At 39.1% G+C, this 20874-nt stretch overlaps 1 protein-coding gene and 1 long non-coding RNA gene across 2 annotated transcripts in view; one reads left to right on the plus strand and one right to left on the minus strand.

Moving 5' to 3' along the window:
• LOC115843532 (uncharacterized) overlaps positions 1-2156 on the minus strand; it is a 91368-nt gene extending 89212 nt beyond the window's left edge. Inside the window, exon 1 of the long non-coding RNA XR_004035798.2 lies at positions 2102-2156. This is a non-coding gene — a long non-coding RNA (uncharacterized lncRNA). The remainder of the gene's footprint in view (positions 1-2101) is intronic.
• Positions 2157-2254: 98 nt separating this feature from the next.
• On the plus strand, positions 2255-13156 carry SC5D (sterol-C5-desaturase). The gene is made up of 5 exons (XM_030839634.2): positions 2255-2392; positions 8142-8359; positions 9504-9636; positions 11132-11232; positions 11594-13156. Exons 2-5 carry the CDS (start codon positions 8150-8152, stop codon positions 12047-12049), a joined length of 900 nt encoding a protein of 299 aa, XP_030695494.2. The 5' UTR covers positions 2255-2392; positions 8142-8149; the 3' UTR covers positions 12050-13156.
• The last annotated feature ends 7718 nt before the right edge of the window (positions 13157-20874 follow it).

A 20874-nucleotide genomic window follows, 5' to 3' on the forward strand; every position in this document is an offset into this window, starting at 1 on the left:
GAATTGTCTTCCTAATATGATGAGATATTTTGATACACAGAGGATATATGTTCTGTGTATCTGATGCTAAAAATTATGAGGCAGTAGAATTCCTATTATGGGAGATAATTTTTTTAAGGTCTAAATTTAGTTAATTTTAGTATTAATTTCTTGTCAACAGTTCTGGGTTACTTATAAGTAATGTGATTCTATGCATATAATGTATTTATTTCTTTTTTAAATTGAAGTATAGTTGATGTACAATACTATATGTTATAGGTGTACAATATTGTGATTCGTGATTTTTAAAGGTTATACTTCATTTATAGTTATTAAAAATATTGACTATATTCCTTGCATTGTACAATACATCCTTGTAGCTTATTTTATACATAATAGTTTATACCTCTCAGTCCCCTACATGGGAGATCATTTTTAAATATTTCATCAAAAAACCACTCTGGAATGTTTACCTTAACTATTAGTAAAGGAAATAGCAGTAGTACGATCAGAAAACCAACAAGTATTTTACTGAGGAGGGGGAGATAAATACTTAATATAAAATTTAAACATGCTTGGATAATGTGAGGAAGACACTTCTAAAATTGAGAAGGAAATAAATATACAACAAAATGCACGTATCTTTAAAAATTTCTCTAGACTTTTATAACCACCTGACCCACACCCAATTCGATGTGTATTTTATTAGCATTCATCCTTATCTGGTCTTTCTGAAGCATTCTTCTTAGTTTTCATAGAAACAACAATTCTTTTTCTTGGCAGACTCAAATTTTATCAATTTATGTAATTTAATTTCCCAACCTTTCATAAATCTATTAATTTATGTAACATAATTTCCCAATCTTTCAAGAGAAGTCTGTTATTTTTTTAATCTGAAGTTAATTCAAGTAAAGGGGATAAATATACTTGTAGACTAACCAACCACGCAGGCGAGCTTTACCCTACAGCAATCACAAATCTGGAAACTTTGTACTAGGTAAACACCTTTAAACCCCATTTTAATTTTCCCCAGAAATGAACATAAAAATCTTAATCTCAAAAATTAAAGGATGAAATAAGAACAATAACAAAGGAAACAAAAGTGAAGAAATGTGAATTAGAAAGTAGGAGGTAATTTTACAATATATACAAATATCAAGCCATTATATTGTACATCTGAAACTAATATATGTTAATTTAAAAAAAGAAAGTAGGAGGCAAGCCACAGATATTTAAAACAATACTCATATAAAAGGTTTTCATGATTAGAGTCTAATAATTTCTCTCCTTACACTGCAGCACTTCAGATGATCCTATAAGGAAACAAATATTCTTTTCTAACGATAGTCATCTCTCACTTTACGGGATTTTCTTCTATCTATCACTCTAGAGGGAACAAAATCAAAGGACTTTCTTCGGATTTTCTTCTGATGGTCAAATTCACTAGAACTGTGGTTCCCAAACTTTATCATACATGGGTATCAATCCAGGGTTTGTTAAACCCAGCTTCCTGGGGTCCTCCCAGAGTTTCTAATCTAGCAGGTCTGAGGTGGTTCCCAAGAACTTGTGTTTCCAGGAAACTCTAAATTTGTTGGACACTGCTGGCTGGACTTTGAGAACCACTCCTCTGAGACTTCCAGAAAGGTTTACTTACAAGTGTGACCACTGCAATTCATATTTAGAAAAGCTAACAACGACAAAAATAAAAACCACACACGCGCGCAGAAGCAAACCTCTAGGAATCTACAGATACTCCCGTTTAGTCTGCATAGATCTGCTTTATCTGTACTATGAAAAGGTTTCTGGCATTTCAACACCTACCTAAACTGGTTCAGCCAAATTCTAGCCATTCTGTGTTATAGAAAAGCGCAGGCTGGGGTTGAGAAATACGTATTACTAAGTTGTCTAACAACTATTTGCGCCTCCTTCTCTTAAGTAGAAAATGCTTCCAACGTGCATTTCAAAAGAAGTATCATCTAGTTCCCTCAAGGCAGAGCAAGGATTGTTTGCATAAATAACGTAAACCTGCTCAGTACAAGACTTTGAGCTACACACACCAGTGCCGGGGAAAAAGCAAAGAAACAAATACAACCTGAAACTCCACCCTCCACCACCTTAGTACCTAAATCAGGTCCTCTCTTCCCTTCAGTTCCTGGGCACGAAAGGGGGCGTGTCGGAGCGCGCGGCGCCCACGTGACCGCTGAGAGCCCCTGGCGGCCAAGTCACGCGATCTGCCGTCATATCGGCTTATGCCGCCGGCCTCCGATTGGTTGGCGGCGCTGGTCGCCCCGAGCGTGGGGTCAGGCTACGCCCTTCCAGACCTTGCCTGCTTGCTGATAGACGCGGTCCAGTAGCTGGAGCAGCCGGGGCACTGCAGGAACCGAATCGGCAGCCGGCGGCGGACCCTCTCTAGGTAGGGATGACAGCGGGGCGGGGAAAGGAGGGAATACACCTGAGCTGGAAGCGAGAGCAGAGGAGGAAAAGGGGGTGGAGAGACTAAGGCAAGACCCAGGTGGGGAAGTTGAGAGTGCGTCTGCCCCCTTCTTCAGCTTCCCGCAGGCGTTCGTTGACTGCCTCCTAGATGTAAGGCACTAGGCTGACTCTGGGGTTCTGTCTGCGAAACTTGACCTGAGGACTCCTGCGCTGATGGTTAGCAGAGACGGTTAGCAGAGAGACGGTTAGCAGAGACAGACGCCAGGTAGCCGGATGTCCTGAAAACAACCGGCTAGGCGGCGGCTGTGATGGGGAGCGTGCGGGACGCAGGGCACGCGCGCTGGCCGGGGCTGGCGGGAGGCTGGTTGTCGCCAGAGACCTCCAGATTAGGGGCCTCTGCCCGGACAGAGGGGGGGTATGTCAGGGCACAGGGAGAGGTGAAAGAAACAGACATGTGGATGGGCGTGAAAAATATGAAATGTTTGATATTGGCTATTGGAGATCTCTTATCCAAGGCAAGTTTGTCCACTGAACACTAATAAAGCCTTTTGCGACGGATTTCCCTCTGTTCTTGAGAGGATTTTTTTTTTTTCTTTCAAGCAGCAAAGGAATTAAGTTGAAGCAAGCGCCAGTTACTGCAGTGTAATTAGGACGGAGGGACAACAATCCGCGGTTTGAGAAGACAAGAAGGAAAGGGAAATAATCTATTAGTTTAGCATCCTAATAGGAATAATCGTGTCTGCTAGCATCCCTGTGTAACAGCAGAGCAAATTTGGAGGTGGTATAGGAGATAGTTTCCAAACTGGAAAGTTTGTGGTAGCCAAACCACCTGTCTATATCACCTGTAGGTGATAACAACTTTATAACTACCTGTAGGCTACCTGTCTTTATATCACCATTGATTTTTTTTCTTTTCAAGTTTCTAATGATAAGCACCTAAAAATAAATACATGACCCTTGCTCATTTACAGAGTGCTTTCCCATTCATTATGTAATATAATTAACATGGGATAATCAGAATTCCCCATCTGCATACCTACACCTAGATATTACAATGTAGTAGCTAGGAGAACAGGCTCTGGAATATACATCCCAGCTGTTACTTGTTATTTGTTATTGTTACATTAGTTAACAACTTATTTAAATATTCCTGCCTTCATTTTCCCTATCTTTAAAATGGGGGTTATCTACCTTATGAGAAGTATCTACCTCATATAGTTGTGAGAATCAAGCGAGGTGATACATAAAAAGTGCTTTTTAAGTAATACCTGGTTTTCAATAAATGTTAGCTATTATACTAACAGTATATTATCTATACTTTTAAAGTAAAGCAGAATGACTCAAGTCATTTTAAGCCTAATTGTGTTTTGTTGATAACTATGTTTTAAGAAAAGGTTTCTTTGTTTCAGCCAAAGTAAAGTAAACTAAGTTTCTATTTGTTAGGGGTACTTAACTTAGGGTCTGTAGAGCCCCTGACTTTAGTGGATATAAACCCCTTAAAATTATATGCAAAATGGGCTTCCCTGGTGGCGCAGTGGTTGAGAATCCACCTGCCAATGCAGGGGACACAGGTTCGAGCCCTGGTCCCAGAAGATCCCACATGCCGTGGAGCAACTAAGCCCATGTGCCATAACTGCTGAGCCTGCGCTCTAGAGCCCACGAGCCACAACTACTGAGCCCACGCGCCTCAACTACTGAAGCCTGCGTGCTCTAGGGCCTGTGTGCCGCAACTACTAAGCCCACATGCTGCAACTACTGAAGCCGGTGCACTTAGAGCCCGTGCTCCACAACCACAACAAGAGAAGCCACCACAATGCAAAACCCGAGCACTGCAACAAAGAGTAGCCCCCGCTCACCGCAACCAGAGAAAGCCCACGCGCAGCAACGAAGACCCAATGCAGCCAAAAAATTAAAAATAAAAAAAAAAAATTCTGTGCAGAAGTATGTGAGTTTGTAGAGTCACTGAGAATTTAAAAATTTAAGGAGCTGAAGAGATACTAATGAAGAAGCAGTAGAACTTGGTTCAAGTCCATGGATTTTGCAACCAGCCAGGGAGTGACTGAATCCCTTCTCCAGCATTTATTTACTTGATGACTCTGGGAATTTTCTGTGTCCAGCTTTCTTATAAACCAAGAATAATACTAGCACCTGACTTGTAGGGTATATCTTGAGAGGGTTAAATGAGTTAATATTTACATTACCTCATATACAGTAAATATTGATATGAGAAATGAACAGTTATTTCTTTAAAACATCAAATGACATCTGTTTCTACTGTAGGTTAAAGTGATTTGGGCCCAGCTTTGGTTCCTGTAACAGCAGTAATAATAGCTCCTATTTGTTGATGAGCTTCCCCGTGTCAGATAGTACCACACCGCTATGTACTTCGTCTCTAAATCTTAGAACAATTCTGTAAAGTAGATATGCTTTCTCCATTTCACAGATGTGGGTTTGAATATAAACTTCAAAATTGAATTGCAGTTTTGAGATCGTAATTGTTAGTGATTTCAAACTTTTTTTATGTTAGATGTCAGAAATTACAGCAATATATTTGTGAATACCTAATTACTACATCCCACAAATAGAATTAATTGAAACCAAAATCTGAAAACACTTAACAACAGGTTTCACCTCACAGTATCTCAACTGCCTCCGGATGGACGGAGGTTCATTCCCTCCTCCCTTCTAGGTGCTGGTTTACTGTCACAGCAGTTATGTACAGGGCATATGCAAATCAACACAACTCGCATGGTCTTCAGTTAAAAGCAAAATTAAAGAGTTTTTTTATAATTAAGGACTGAGATCGTATTAAAGTTTTCACTTACATCGGATATTAAAGGTTGAATAAAGAAGATTCATGGTTAACGTTTGAGTTATTTTTGGCTACACGGTGCTGTCTCAAATACTATATGGAATTATGGCTGTTGGCACTATAGGTAACATGCAAGACTAGTTCACCAACTCTTACCAACCTTTAGTGGTATAGCAATATTCTTTTGAATTGTTGGGTTCTTCTTCATTGTTTATGTTTCTGGTATTACTTTATGTACTTAACCTGCTGCTCCCTCCTTTATGGCTTCAACTGTTGCGATACTACTAGGCTCCCTTTTGAACTTCAGATTCATATTTGCATGTAGTCTACTGCTTTCGCCTAGGAGCCCAGATGAGCCACAGCAAGTAGACTTAAGACCCAAACTAGGGACTTCCCTGGTGGCACAGTGGTTAAGAATCCACCTGCCAATGCATGGGACACGGGTTCGAGCCCTGGTCAGGGAAGATCCCACAGGCTGCGGAGCAACTAAGCCTGTGCTCCACCACTGCTGAGCCCACGTGCCACAACTGTTGAAGCCCACGCAGCTGGAGCCCCTGCTCCACAACAGGAGAAGCCACCGCAATGAGAAGCCCGTGCACCGCAATGAAGAGTAGCCCCTGCTCCCCGCAACTAAAGAAAGCCCGCGCGCAGCAACGAAGACCCAACTCAGCCAAAATAAATTAATTAATGAAAATTTTTTTTAAAAGACCCAAACTGAACCCATCATTCCTCGCACCCCCAAAGTCCCTGTTGCACCCAAAAGTCTGCTAGCTCCACAGTATTCCCAATTTTGATTATCATAGCATCACCATCCATTCAGGCAAGGTAAAATCTCACAATCAACATAGATTTCTTTCTTTTTTTTTTTAATTGAAGTATAGTTGATTTACAATGTTTTGTTAGTTTCTGGTGTACAGCAAAGTGATTTAGTCATACATATGTATATTCTTTTTCATATTCTTTTCCATTATGATTTATTACAGGATATTGAATATAGTTCCCTGTGCTATACAGTAGGAGCTTGTTGTTTATCCGTTCTATATATAATAGTTTGCATCTGCTAGTACCAAATTCCCACTAGATTTTTTCTTCTTTCACACTCCAGTATCTAATCAGTTATCAAGTCCCATGGGTTATCTTACTTGCCAAGTCTCTGATGAATGTGTCTGTTCTCACAGCTACTGCCTGAGGTCAGGCAGTCATCTTCTCTAGGTTAGTCTACCTCAGGAGCAACCTAGTCTCCCTGCTTCTCATCAGTACGATATATTCCTAATGGGACACATCCCTTGAACCATGAATGGACCGTGACCTTTCCATGCCTTTGCAGTTCTTATTTCTACTTGAAATAGCTATTCCTAACCTTTTTTTTTTCTGGTAATGTTCTTCAAAGCCCAAATCAAAATTCTTCACTATACAGCCTTCTGTTGTAAGCTGAGGTAGTTGTGTTGTCTTTTCTGATTTCACACAATTTTCATATATATACCTTTATTATAGCACTTGTCATATTGATGTAACTATTCATTTCTGTAGTTGCCTAACCTTGAACGTGGATTTAGACTATATCTTTTTAACCTTTGTATGCTCATCACCTAGTGCAGTGCTTCATACTTAATTGTTGTTTGAGTGAATTAGCAATATATGATGAAGGATGTATGTCAGTATCTGCATTAGTTGATTAAAAATTTCTTTCCATGTCAATGTGAGAAAAAATGCTTGCAACTCATATCACAAACAAGGGGCTAAACACCCTAATAAATAAAGAGCTTCTAGAATTTGATTTTAAGAGACTAAAAACCCAGTGGCAATTTTCAGACTGGTTTTTTGTTATTGTTGTTGTTGTTCAAAAGTTTTAATTATAGGTGAGAGGTGTTTGGAATACAGGACACATTTCCCACTACAAACAGTGCAGTGAAGAAGGAGAAAGTAGATCATAAATGATAGAGTCAGTGGTCAGCCCACAGAAGCTGACCATGAAGTTGTTGAACTAGATTCAGGATCATGAGTATAGAATCGACTAAAGTTTTTCAAAGTTTAAGCATCTGGAACAGGAGTTGGCAAACTTTCCTTTTAGAGAGCTAGATAATAAACGTTTTCGGCTTTGTGAGCCATGCTGTCTATTGCTGTGACTCAGCCTTGACTTCGTAGTACAGAGAAGCAGCCATAGACAGCATAGACACATCTGGACATAGCTGTGTTCAAACAAAGCTTCTTTACCGAAACAGGCCCTGGGTTCGGCCCGTGGGCCACAGTTTGCCAGCCCCTGACTGGGGTGGGGAGGAGAGGGAGGTGAGGAATAAATGTATTCTATTTGTCACTGCCAAGAATACATCTCCCTTTGTTCTGTCAATGAGAGTTAGGGTTAGTCACGAGAATAGATAGTCCCTGACTTCTTTGGTTACAGTCACAGAATAGATACCATTTAGGGAATTCTTAAGTCTTAAGTCTCAGCATTGAAGCAAAAATCTCTGAAATATGAGTCCTTTTAGGAGAAAGATGCTGCTGAAACTTGCAGCTGAAGGAGTAAACCATTTGCCTGAGTACCTAGTGCCCTGTGTTCCACATCTTTACTATTTGCCATGTCCTATGGCAATAGGACATAGTGGAAGAGAACACTAAGGTGCAATTAGATCTGGACTTATGCCACCTTTCAGCTTGACCTTGGAGAAGAAACTTCGTGGGCCTCAGTTTCTCTAACTGAACTTCAGTGTCGCTATGTATTATATCAAGAGACTGAACTAGAGATGACATTGAAGATCCTTCTGGCTCTAGAGATGTCATTTAGTGAATTCTGGTAGCAGCAGACTTGTACTACATATACTTATGAAGGCAGGAACTTCATATATAGTTTTTCTGAAAGTTTTTTGCTTTGAGAAATGTCAACATGGGTAAATAATTGTTGTACATGTTTATCCTTTAGGGGCTAAGATGGATCTTGTACTCAATGCTGCAGATTATTATTTTTTTACACCATACATATATCCAGCCACGTGGCCAGAGGACAGCATCTTCCGACAAGCTGTCAGTCTCCTGATTATAACAAATCTCGGTGCTTATATCCTTTATTTCTTATTCGCAACGCTGAGTTATTATTTTGTCTATGATCATTCATTAATGAAACACCCACAATTTTTAAAGGTAAGTGATTTTCTTACCTATTTTTTAATTATTACAGTAAAAATAACAATATGTATTTGTGAGATTTTCAGATTAAACTGGTTTTAATCTTTTCAGAGTTTCTGAAAACAGCTCCAAATGGGTTAGATAGTTTTGGAAAGGCTAATCCCCTCTCTCTTTTCTTTAATTTAATTTAAACAAATAAGTAAGTTGTAATTTTTTTTAAGTTTTTTTTGAAGTTTTTTTTTTTTAATTTATTTATTTTTGGCTGCATTGGGTCTTCGTTGCTGTGCACAGGCTTTCTCTAGTTGCGGTGAGCGGGGGCTACTGTTAGTTGCGGTGCGCTGGCTTCTCATTGTGGTGGCTTCTCTTGTTGCGGAGCACGGGTTCTAGGTGCACGGGCTTCAGTAGTTGTGGCACACGGGCTCAGTAGTTGTGGCTTGCGGGCTCTAGAGCTCAAGCTCAGTAGTTGTGGCGCACAGGCTTAGTTGCTCCGCGGCGTGTGGGATCTTCCCAGACCAGGGCTCGAACCCATGTCCCCTGCATTGGCAGGCGGATTCTTAACCACTGCGCCACCAGGGAAGCCCCTACTTTTTTTTTCTTTTTTCTTTTTAACTGTAAGCCTGGTCTTGCTAGATACATAGATGAGAATTTCTTTGCTGATAGTTGATGAATAAATAAATGTATACATTTGTGTAATTGTTTTGATATTTGACTTTCACAAACTGAAATATACTTTTACTATGTATATATTTTTTGACCAGATAATCCAAACTCAGTAAATTCAGACTTGTTTACAATCACTTTTCTATTTCAGTTATTTGTATTTGTCAGTCACTACAAGGACTGAAAAAAAATAGAGAGGGTTGAGTATGAAAGTTAATTATGAAAGAACTGATTATTCTGTAAATAGAACTTTGGAATAGAGATTTTGTGGGAAGGAAAAAAAGTTTCAGAATTTCAAATATTTGTTGCATTTGCTTCATACAAAAGAAATGTTTTTCTTACACACCCACGCCCACATAGTAACACTTCAGTAGAAGCAATTTGGAGGTAAGCTCCTTCATATAAAAGAGATTTTAAAAATCCAGTCCAGAACAATTTTATGCTAGTTTTGTTTATCATAGATTTTATGGTTTGTAAGTATTGGAAACTTCATTTTCAGAACCAAGTCTATCGAGAGATTATGCATTCTGTCCAGTCAATGCCATGGATAAGCCTCCCCACGGTCTCAGTGTTCCTGCTAGAGGTGAGAGGTTACAGCAAACTGTATGACAGCATAGAGGAGTTTCCGTACGGTGAGTGTATAGTGTAAATGTCTGGAACAGATGGGTTTCTCTAAAGAACCAAATCTGCTTCTTTAAAGTCTTTGTTGTAGATGAAATTGTGCCCAGGGGAAGATTGGCATGATCAGAGCTAGAGCCTTGAATTTGTTTCCTATTATCTTTATTGAATTCAAACATCTGAAAAAAAAGCTCAAGTAGTACATGATATTTATAAAAAAATCAGAAAACACCGATTTTTTAAAAAAATCCATCATTCTGCTACCTGGAAACTGTAAGTCTTTTGATGTATATTCTTTCTCTTTTCTATGCCTGTAGTACTTCGTTATTTACATTACAGAATTGAAACCCTTACTATGCATACTGGTTTGAACTCTGATTTTTTTCTCTTAGCCTTGTTTATGCCCATATTTTCATGTCAATAAATATTGACGTTATACAGTATATATTTATAGTATTGCATTGTATAGATATCCATAGTTTATTTAAATGATCCGTAATTTTTAGACCTTTAGGTTGTTCTTGGTTTTCTATTATAAACAGTACTACAGTGACTAAACTAAAATTTTGTGAAATTCTTGAATTATTTCATCAAGATACATTTCTAGTATCTAGTATTAGAAAGTAAGAATCATAGTTAACGTTTATTTTTGATATGTACCAGCTTCAGTTCTAAGCTTTTCACGTGTTACCAATCCATTTTATTCTATTAACTCTATGAGGTAGGCACTATTACGATGCTCCTTTTATAGGTGAGTAAATTAAGTGTACAGAGAATTTCAGTAACTTGCCAAGCTCACTTAACAAATAAGTGGTGGATCTGGGACTGGAATCCAAGCTTGCTGGTGTCAGCAAGTAAGAGGTTTGTTATTTAAAGGAGGGAACAAAAATTACACACCAGTGTGCTGAATTAGCTCAGCCTTGGAAAGTGGATCAAAATATGAATAAAAATAAAAGGAGAGAGGGCATTCTAGATGGTTTGAGTAAAAGTATAGAGGTAAGACTTTGAAGATGCTGGGAGGATATTGAGTGAACCAGCCTGGTTAGTACACGAGCATATGAGGTTGGAAAGATCAGAAGGGGTTGGGTTATGGAGTAAATGCTAGGCTTACAGCATTTCAAGGGAAAATAAAATTCTAAGCAGGGGAGTTAATATGTAAAGATATGTTTTATGATGATTAATATGAAGAAAAAATAAATAGCATTATTCTCCAGCATTTAAATGATAAAGATGCCATAGGGGTTTACTCTTTCTGTTTCATAAATATCCTCATAGTTTAATGAAGAAATATTGTAGGTGGGACGCTTCAAGTTTTTATGAGAGGGAACTGAGCAGATCCCAGAGAGTCAAGGGAGATGGAGGTTGTGATGTACTGAATTAACCAAAGCAGATAGTTTACAGGGTTTATGTCTAGGATCAAATTTCGTCGTCTTAGATGGACATGTCAAAAGTAAGCTCTGATCCTGGGCGCTGAATCTTGATTCTGCCGTCTCCTGTTGTGTCTTGTAGGCTGGCTTCGATTCGTTGCTAGTGTACTGTCCTTTCTCTTTTTCACTGACATGCTGATCTACTGGATTCACAGAGGCCTTCATCATAGACTTGTGTATAAGGTAATAAGGTCGGGTAATTTGTAGGGGAAGAGAGAAAATGCTCATTTCAGCAATGTATAATTATAAATCCTGTGTCTATTTTCAAGAATTTCCCCTAACTTATTAAATACCTAAGTAGCCTTAGCCATGACAGGTACAAGGTACATTTTGTTTGTATCCTCCTTCATGGGTCTGGAGGGGCTGTGTTAAAATCTTACTGTCTTGGGGTAAAGAAGGGGAGGGAATTTTATAAAGTAATTTGCTAAATTCAAAGGGACTTTTTTAGTTAGGTCATTTCTCACACCATGAGCATGAAAAGCTAAGTCAGTTGTTGCACTGGGTAAAGTCTGTGGCATTAATGTGGTCTTCTTTTCTTCTGTAGCACTTACACAAACCTCATCATATCTGGAAGATTCCAACTCCATTTGCAAGTCATGCTTTTCATCCTCTGGATGGCTTCCTTCAGGGTCTACCTTACCACATATACCCGTTTATCTTCCCATTACACAAGGTAGTTTATTTAGGTTTGTACGTCTTGGTCAACATCTGGACAATTTCTATTCATGATGGTGATTTTCGTGTTCCCCATATCTTCAGGCCATTTATTAATGGCTCAGCTCATCATACAGACCACCACATGCTCTTTGACTATAACTATGGACAGTATTTCACATTGTGGGATAGAATTGGAGGCTCATTCAAAAATCCCTCCTCCTTTGAAGGGAACGGACCACTTAATTATGTGAAGAGGATGACAGAAGAAAACCGCAACAGCCATGCAGTAAGTGGTTGTAAAAATGAAAAATTATTCAATGGAGAGTTTAAAAAAACTGAGTAGATTATTGCCCAATTATTAAATATTTTTAATCAAGGAAAATAATCTACAGCCAGGACGCATAGCAAGTGAACAGTATCATTTGAAAATCAGTATTGTGGGTACAGGTGAGGAACGACCATAATGGTAGAACAAGGGAACATGCCGTGAACACCATGGCTTTAACATCGTGCTCAAAATACTGAATGTTGGTCTAAGGGAGAAGCTGTGTCTTTCCAGCCAGTAGATCTGTAATTTGTATAGCCTCAACAACAGTTTTTTAAAAGGTAGAGGATAAATTATTGAGGGGACTAGGTTATGTCCTTTTGCCTTAATTCATCCATATTCATTAAGTAAAATTCATTGTGCTTGATGGTATCAAGACTAAACACCATAACAAAGAAGTACTAATATGAAGATGATTCCTTGTTTCAGGAATGATTAAGTACTCAGAATTGGTATGATAACAACTACTTGTACTTTGTTGAAGTGGAAAAATCAGTGTGAAAAAATATCGTGATATAATGTATTAGTAGCTCAGTGACCTGATTAATCGCAGGTGTTATAAGATTATTGTCTTCCTACACATAGAAAACTTATTCTCTGGAGACATTGTCAACTGTTACGTTTTACTGATGAACAAATAAATTGGAATTTTAGAAAATATTAATACTACCATGATTTAATCCAGATCTGGGATTATTTAAAGATTTTGATGGTTATTGTTTTCAACCATTATTTAATAAGTGTAAAATTATATGACCCTGATTATATTTAGAAAGGGAAATTTGATGCCCAAAGAATATATTAGACACCACTGGTTTTTTAATTAAATTGATGCACTGCACTTTTGGTATGTTTCAAAGTTACAATCCTGTGATTTTCTATAAAAGGAAATAATTGCCAAATATTTAGGCCTATCACTGAAGACTAGTTTTGAAATCTTATTTCCCCTCCTCCTCCTTCATTTTTCCCCACTCCCTCTGCAAAAAGATTTAACAAATACTTTCATAAAGAAATGTCATGTGTTGTAACATAAATATGTTGGGAAAACATGGTTTCCAAAGGCATTCTCTAAGCTGTTTATGTAAAATCAATAAAAGTTGAGTATGGCTATTATTAAAGTGTATCAATTAAGTAATGTAACAGCACAAAGTATTCTTTACAAATTTTATGTCAATCTGAAACCATAGAAATGATGTGGGTTGTCAGAACTTTTAGAATATCTCCAAATGTTTGATATCAAGGGGAGAAAGAGAGAAGGGAGTATCACTGTCTTTTTATATTTTACATCTTTTATTAGATTTGAGTGTTTTAGCAAGAGACCAGTCCTAAAAGTTAATGCTTGGAATCCAGAAGAAAATGTTGTTTCTGTTTGAGTTCCTGTTACAGTGTTGCTTTACTAAAACATACCAGTATACCAGTTAGTATTTTGTAACTGGTTCAGTGCAGCTAAGTGCTTTTCACTAATCCCCGTGGTCCCTGTGCTCCACTCTGCCCAAGAGAAAGAAGGAAATGAAGAAGAAGTAAACTTTGTTTCCCATAAAAATGAAAGCTAATATTCGTTGAGCTTTTACTCTTGATCAGGCATTGTTGAAAGTCCTTGACATAAGGACAATGGGACCCAGTTGTGTAACTTTTCCAAGGTTATTTCTCTCTCATGTAAAGTCCAGTGTGGATGTTTCAGGTCAGTGGACAGTTTTCCACAGTCATCTGAGACCCAGGCTCCTTTAACCTGAGAGCTCTGCCGTTCTCCCAGTTTACAGCGTCTTCTCTGTTGAAGGAGCCTGTAGGGGAAGAGGGGAAAGTGCATGTGGAAAATTTGTATGGGTCAGGCCAGGATAGTTGTACATATCCCTTGCCCATGTTCCTTTGGACAAAACTTAGTTGTATGGCCTGTCTAACTGGAAGAGATTCTGGGAAATGTGTCCAACTATGTCCCTGGGAGGACAGGGTAACCAATTGCTTGACCAGCTAGCCATTTTCCCATTACCGTATAATTTATTTCCCTCTTTTTGAGGGTCCCAGTAAAGGTATTGAAGGGATGAATGAGCTCAAAAGTATTTCAAGTTATCCATGCACTGGACGTCTTAGTGCTCTTAGTTCCATAACTTCAATTATGAGTGTTAAAGTTTCCTTAGATTCTTAATACTGTGTAGCTAAAGAAAAGAAAGGATATAATTTATGGGGTGAGGGAAGCTTCCTCAAAGGTCTTAGTAGTAATCAAACTAGTCTCTGTCCTCCCTCCTTTTTTAAGTTCTATTCTTATTAAGCAGTATTATGTTAAGTAGTATGACCATTTTTTTGGTACCACCACATCGTCCTGTTCTCCATTAGAGGAATTCACAATATTTATGGAAGTGAGGACCTAAATTCCTTCCCACAGGAATATCAAGTGAAAAACTTTCCCCCTCAACATTCAGACCTTCTATAGTTATAGAAAGACAAAATCAAGATTACATTTTCCACTGTTATGGTAGGAATTGGGAAATGGATGGAGGCAGTACAGAGAACATTTGAAAAACCCAAAGGCTTGGGGGGACCTTCAAGATGGCAAAGGAGTAAGACGTGGAGATCATCTTCCTCCCCACAAATACATCAAAACTACATCTACATGTGGAACAACTCCTACAGAACACCTGCTGAACGCTGGCAGAAGACCTCAGACTTCCCAAAAGGCAAGAAAATCCCCATGTACCTGGGTAGGGCAAAAGAAAAAAAAACAGACAAAAGAATAGGGATGGGACCTGCACCTCTGGGAGGGAGCTGTGAAGGAGGAAAAGTTTCCACACACTATGAAGCCCCTTCACTGGCGGAGATGGGGGGAGGTGAAGGGGGGAAGCTTCAGAGCCACAGAGGAGAGTGCAGCAGCAGGGCTGCAGGGGCAAAGCGGAGAGATGCCTGCACAGAGGATCAGTGCCGACCAGCACTCACCAGCCCGAGAGGCTTGTCTGCTCACCCACCGGGGCAGGTGGGGGCTGGGAGCTGAGGCTCAGGCTTTGGAGGTCAGATCCCAGGGAGAGGACGGGGGTTGGCTGTGTGAAGACAGCCTGAAGAGGGGTAGTGTACCACAGCTACCCGGGAGGGAGTCTGGGAAAACGTCTGGACCTGCTGAAGTGGCAAGAGACCATCGTTTCGGGGTGCATGAGGAGAGGGGGTTCCTGCACTGTGTGCCCACAGAAGGCAGAGCACCACCTAAGCAAGCGCCAGAGAGGGGTATGAGCCATGGCTATCAGCACAGACCCCAGAGACAGGCATGAACCACTAACGCTGCTGCTACCAAGAATCCTGTGTGCAAGTACAGGTCACTACACACACACACACACACACACACACACGCACACGCACACGCCCACCCCAGGAGCCTGTGAAGCATGCCACTGCCAGGGTCCCAGGATCCAGGGACAACTCCCCAGGAGAATACACGGCGCGCTTCAGGCTGTTGCACAGTCAGGCTGGCCTCTGACACTGCAGGCTTGCGCTGCATTCCAATTATGACTACCGTACCCCTCCCTCTCTCTGGCCTGAGAGAGCAAGAGCCCCCCGATCAGCCACTGCTTTAACCCCCTCCTGTCTGGACGGGAAACAGATGCCTGAGGGTGACCTACACGCAGAGGTGGGGCCAAAACAAAAGCTAAACCCCAGGAGCTGTGTGAACAAAGAAGAGAAAGAGAAATTTCTCCCAGCAGCCTTAGGAGCAGCGGATTACATCCCCACAATCAACTAGATAAAACCTGCATCTGTGGAATACCTGAATAGACAACGAATGTTCCCAAATTTGAGGCAGTGGATTTGGGGAGCAACTGTAGACTTGGGGTTTGCTGTCTGCAACTAATTTGTTTCTGATTTTTATGTTTATCTTAGTTTTTAATGCTTGTTAGCATTGGTGGATTTGTTTATCGGTTTGGCTGCTCTCTTTTTTTTTTCTTTAATTTAAAATTTTTTTATTTTATTTACTTTATTTTATTATTATTTTTCTTCCTTTTCTTCTTAGCTGTATGGCTGACAGGGTCTTGGTGCTCTGGCCTCGTGTCAGGCCTGAGCTTCCAAGGTGGGAGAGCCGAGTCCAGGACATTGGACCACCAGAAACCCACCAGCCCCATGTAATATCAATCAACAAGAGCTCTCCCAGAGATCTCCATCTCAAAACTAAAACTCAGCTCCACCGGACGGCCAGCAGGCTCCAGTGCTGGATGCCCCATGCCAAACAGCTAGCAAGACAGGAACACCACCACACCCATTAGCAGAGAGGCTGCCTAAAATCATACTAAGTTCACAAACACACCACCAGACATGGCCCTGCCAACCAGAAAGACAAGATCCAGTCCCACCCAGCAGAACACAAGCACCAGTACCCTCCACCAGGAAGCCTACACAAGCCACTGAACCAACCTCAACCACTGGGGGCATACAACAAAAACAATGGGAGCTACAAACTTGCAGCCTGCGAAAAGGAGACCCCAAACACAGTGAGGTAAACAAAATGAGAAGACAGAGAAATATGCAGTAGATGAATGAGCAAGGTAAAAACCCACCAGACCAAACAAATGAAGAGGTAATAGGCAGTCTACCTGAAAAAGAATTCAGAATAATGTTAGTAAAGATAATCCAAAATCTTGGAGATAGAATACAGAAAATACAAGAAACGTTTAACAAAGACCTAGAAGAACTAAAGAGCAAACAAACAATGATGAACAACACAATAATTGAAATGAAAAATTTTCTAGAAGGAACCAATAGCAGAATAACTGAGGCAGGAGAACGGATAAATGACCTGAAAGATATAATAGTGGAAATAACTGCTGCACAGCAGAATAAAGAAAAAAGAAAGAAAAGAATTGAGGACAGTCTCAGAGACCTCTGGGACATTAAACGCACCAACATTCAAATTATAGGGGTCCCAGAGAAGAAGAAAAAAAGAAAGTGCCTGAGAAAATATTTGAAGAGACTATAGTTGAAAACTTCCTTGACATGGGAAAGGAAATAGTCAATCAAGTCCAGGAAGCACAGACAGTTCCATACAGCATAAATCCAAGGAGAAACATGCCAAGACACATATCAAACTATCAAAAATTAAATACAAAGAAAATATATTAAAAGCAGCAAGGGGAAAGCAACAAATAACATACAAGGGAATCCCCATAAGGTTAACAGCTGATCTTTCAGCAGACACTCTGCAAGCCAGAAGGGAGTGGCAGGACATATTTAAAGTGATGAAAAGGAAAAACCTACAACCAAGACTACTCTACCCAGCAAGGATCTCATTCAGATTTGACGGAGAAATTAAAACCTTTACAGACAAGCAAAAGCTAAGAGAATTCAGCACCACCAAACCAGCTTTACAACAAATGCTAAAGGAACTTCTCTAGGCAGGAAACACAAGAGAAGGAAGAGACCTACAATAACGAACACAAAACAATTAAGAAAATGGTAATAGGAACATACATATCGATAACTCTCCTAAATGTAAATGGATTAAATGCTCCAATCAAAAGACATAGACTGGCTGAATAGATACAAAAACAAGACCCATATATATGCTGCCTACAAGAGACCCACTTCAGACCTAGGGATGCATACAGACAAAGTGAGGGGATGGAAAAAGATATTCCATGCAAATGGAAATCAAAAGAAAGCTGGAGTAGCAATTCTCATATCAGACAAAACAGACTTTAAAATAAAGACTATTACAAGAGACAAGGACACTACATAATGATCAAGGGATCAATGCAAGAAGAAGATATAACAATTGTAAATATTTATGCATGCAGTATAGGAGCACCTCAATGTATGAGGCAAATGCTAACAGCCATAAAAGGGGCAATCAGCAGTAACACAATCATAGTAGGGGACTTTAACACACCCCTTTCACCAATGGACAAATCATCCAAAATGAAAATAAATAAGGAAACAAAGCTTTAAATGACACATTAGATAAGATGGACTTAATTGATATTTATAGGACATTCCATCCCAAAACAGCAGAAAATGCTTCCTTCTCAAGTGCTCAGGGAACATGCTCCAGGATAGATTATATCTTGGGTCACAAATCAAGCCTCAGTAAATTTAAGAAAATTGAAATCATATCAAGTATCTTTTCTGACCTCAAGGCTATGAGACTAGATATCAATTACAGGAAAAAAACTAAAAAATACAAACACATGGAGGTGAAACAATACGCTACTAAATAACCAAGAGATCACGGAAGAAATCAAAGAGGAAATTAAAAAATACCTAGAAACAAATGACAATGAAAACATGATGACCGGAAACCTATAGAGACAGCAAAAGCAGATCTAAGAGGGAATTTATAGCAATAAAACCCTACCTTAAGAAACAAGAAAAATCTCAAATAAACGGTCTAACTTTATATCTAAAGCAATTAGAGAAAGAAGAACAAAAACAAAAAAAAAAACAAAGCAGAAGGAAAGAAATCATAAAGATCAGATCAGAAATAAATGAAAAAGAAATGAAGGAAACAACAGCAAAGATCCATAAAACTAAAAGGTGGTTCTTTGAGAAGATAAACACAATTGATAAACCATTAGCCAGACTCATCAAGAAAAAAAGGGAGAAGACTCAAATCAACAGAATTAGAAATGGAAAAGAAGTAACAACCGACACTGCAAAAATACAAAGGTTCATGAGAGATTACTACAAGCAACTATATGCCAATAAAATGGACAACCAGGAACAAATGGACAAATTCTTAGAAAAGCACAACCTTCCAAGGCTGAACCAGGAAAAAATAGAAAAATGAACAGACCAATCACAAGCATTGAAATTGAAACTGTGATTAAAAATCTTCCAATAAACAAAAGCCCAGGACCAGATGGATTCACAGGCAAATTCTATCAAACATTTAGAGAAGAGCTAACACCTATCCTTCTCAAACTCTTCCAAAATGTAGCAGAGGGAGGAGCATTCCCAAACTCATTCTACAAGGCCACCATCACCCTGATACCAAAACCAGACAAAGAGGTCACAAAAAAAGAAAACTACAGGCCAATATCACTGATGAACATAGATGCAAAAATCCTCAACAAAATACTTGCAAACAGAATCCAATAGCACATTAAGAGGATTGTACACCATTATCAAGTGGGGTTTATCCCAGGAATGCAAGGATTCTTCAATATATGCATATCAATCAATGTGCTACACCATTTTAACAAATTGAAGGATAAAAACTGATGATAATCTCAATAGATGCAGAAAAAGCTTTTGACAAAATTCAACACCCATTTATGATAAAAAAAAAAAAAAAAACTCTCCAGAAAGTAGGCATAGAGGAAACCTACCTCAACGTAATAAAAGCCATATAAGACAAACCAACAGCAAGCATCATTCTCAAAGCTGAAAAACTGAAAGCATTTCCTCTAAGATCAGGTACAAGACAAGGTTGCCCACTCTCACCACTGGAAGTTTTAGCCACAGCAATCAGAGAAGAAAAAGAAATAAAAGGAATCCAAATAAGAAAAGAAGTAAAACTGTCACTGTTTGCAGATGACATGATACTATACATAGAGAATTCTAAAGATGCTACCAGAAAACTACTTGAGCTACTCAATGCATGTGGAAAAGTAACAGTATACAAAATTTATGCACAGAAATCTCTTGCTTTCCTATACACTAATGATGAAAAATCTCAAAGAGAAATTAAGGAAACGCTCCCATGTACCATTGCAACAAAAAGAATAAAATATCTAGGAATAAACCTACTTAAGGAGACAAAAGACCTATATGCAGAAAACTATAAGACATTGATGAAAGAAATTAAAGATGATACAAACAGATGGAGAGATATACTATGTTCTTGGATTGGAAGAATCAACATTGTGAAAATGACTATACTGCCCAAAGCAATCTACAGATTCAGTGCAATCCCTATCAAACTACCACTGGCATTTTTCACAGAACTAGAACAAAAAATGTCACAATTTGTATGGAAACACAGAAGACCCTGAATAGCCAAAGCAATCTTGAGAAAGAAAGCAGAGCTGGAGGAATCAGGCTCCCTGACTTCAGACTATACTACAAAGCTACAGTAATCAAGACAGTATGGTACTGGCACAAAAACAGAAATATAGATCAATGGAACAGGATAGAAGGCCCAGAGATAAACCCATGCACATATGGTCACCTTATCTTTGATAAAGTAGGCAAGAATATACAATGGAGACAAGACAGCCCCTTCAATAAGTGGTGCTGGGAAAACTGGAGAGCTACATGTAAAAGAATGAATTAGAATACTCCCTAACACCATACACAGAAATAAACTCAAAATGGATTAAAGACCTAAATGTAAGGCCAGACATTATAAAACTCTTAGAGGAAAACATAGGCAGAACAGTCTATGACATAAATCACAGCAAGATCCTTTTTGACCCACCTCCTAGAGAAATGGAAATAAAAACAAAAATAAATGGGACCTAATGAAACTTAAAAGATTTTGCACAACAAAGGAAACCATAAACAAGACGAAAAGACAACCCTCAGATTGGGAGAAAATATTTGCAAATGAAGAAACTGACAAAGGATTAATCTCCAAAATTTATAAGCAGCTCGTGCAGCTCAATATCAGAAAAACAAACAACCCAGTCCAAAAATGGGCCAAAGTCCTAAATAGACATTTCTTCAAAGAAAATATACAGATTGCCAACAAACACGTGAAAGGATGCTCAACATCACTAATCATTAGAGAAATGCAAATCATAACCACAATGAGATATCACCTCACACTGGTCAGAATGGCCATCATCAAAAAATCTACAAGCAATAAATGCTGGAGAGGGTGTGGAGAAAATGTAACCCTCCTGGACTGTTGGTGGGAATGTAAATTGGTACAG

This window comes from Globicephala melas, chromosome 8 (genome assembly GCF_963455315.2).
Source record: "Globicephala melas chromosome 8, mGloMel1.2, whole genome shotgun sequence".
Classification (NCBI taxonomy): domain Eukaryota; kingdom Metazoa; phylum Chordata; class Mammalia; order Artiodactyla; family Delphinidae; genus Globicephala; species Globicephala melas.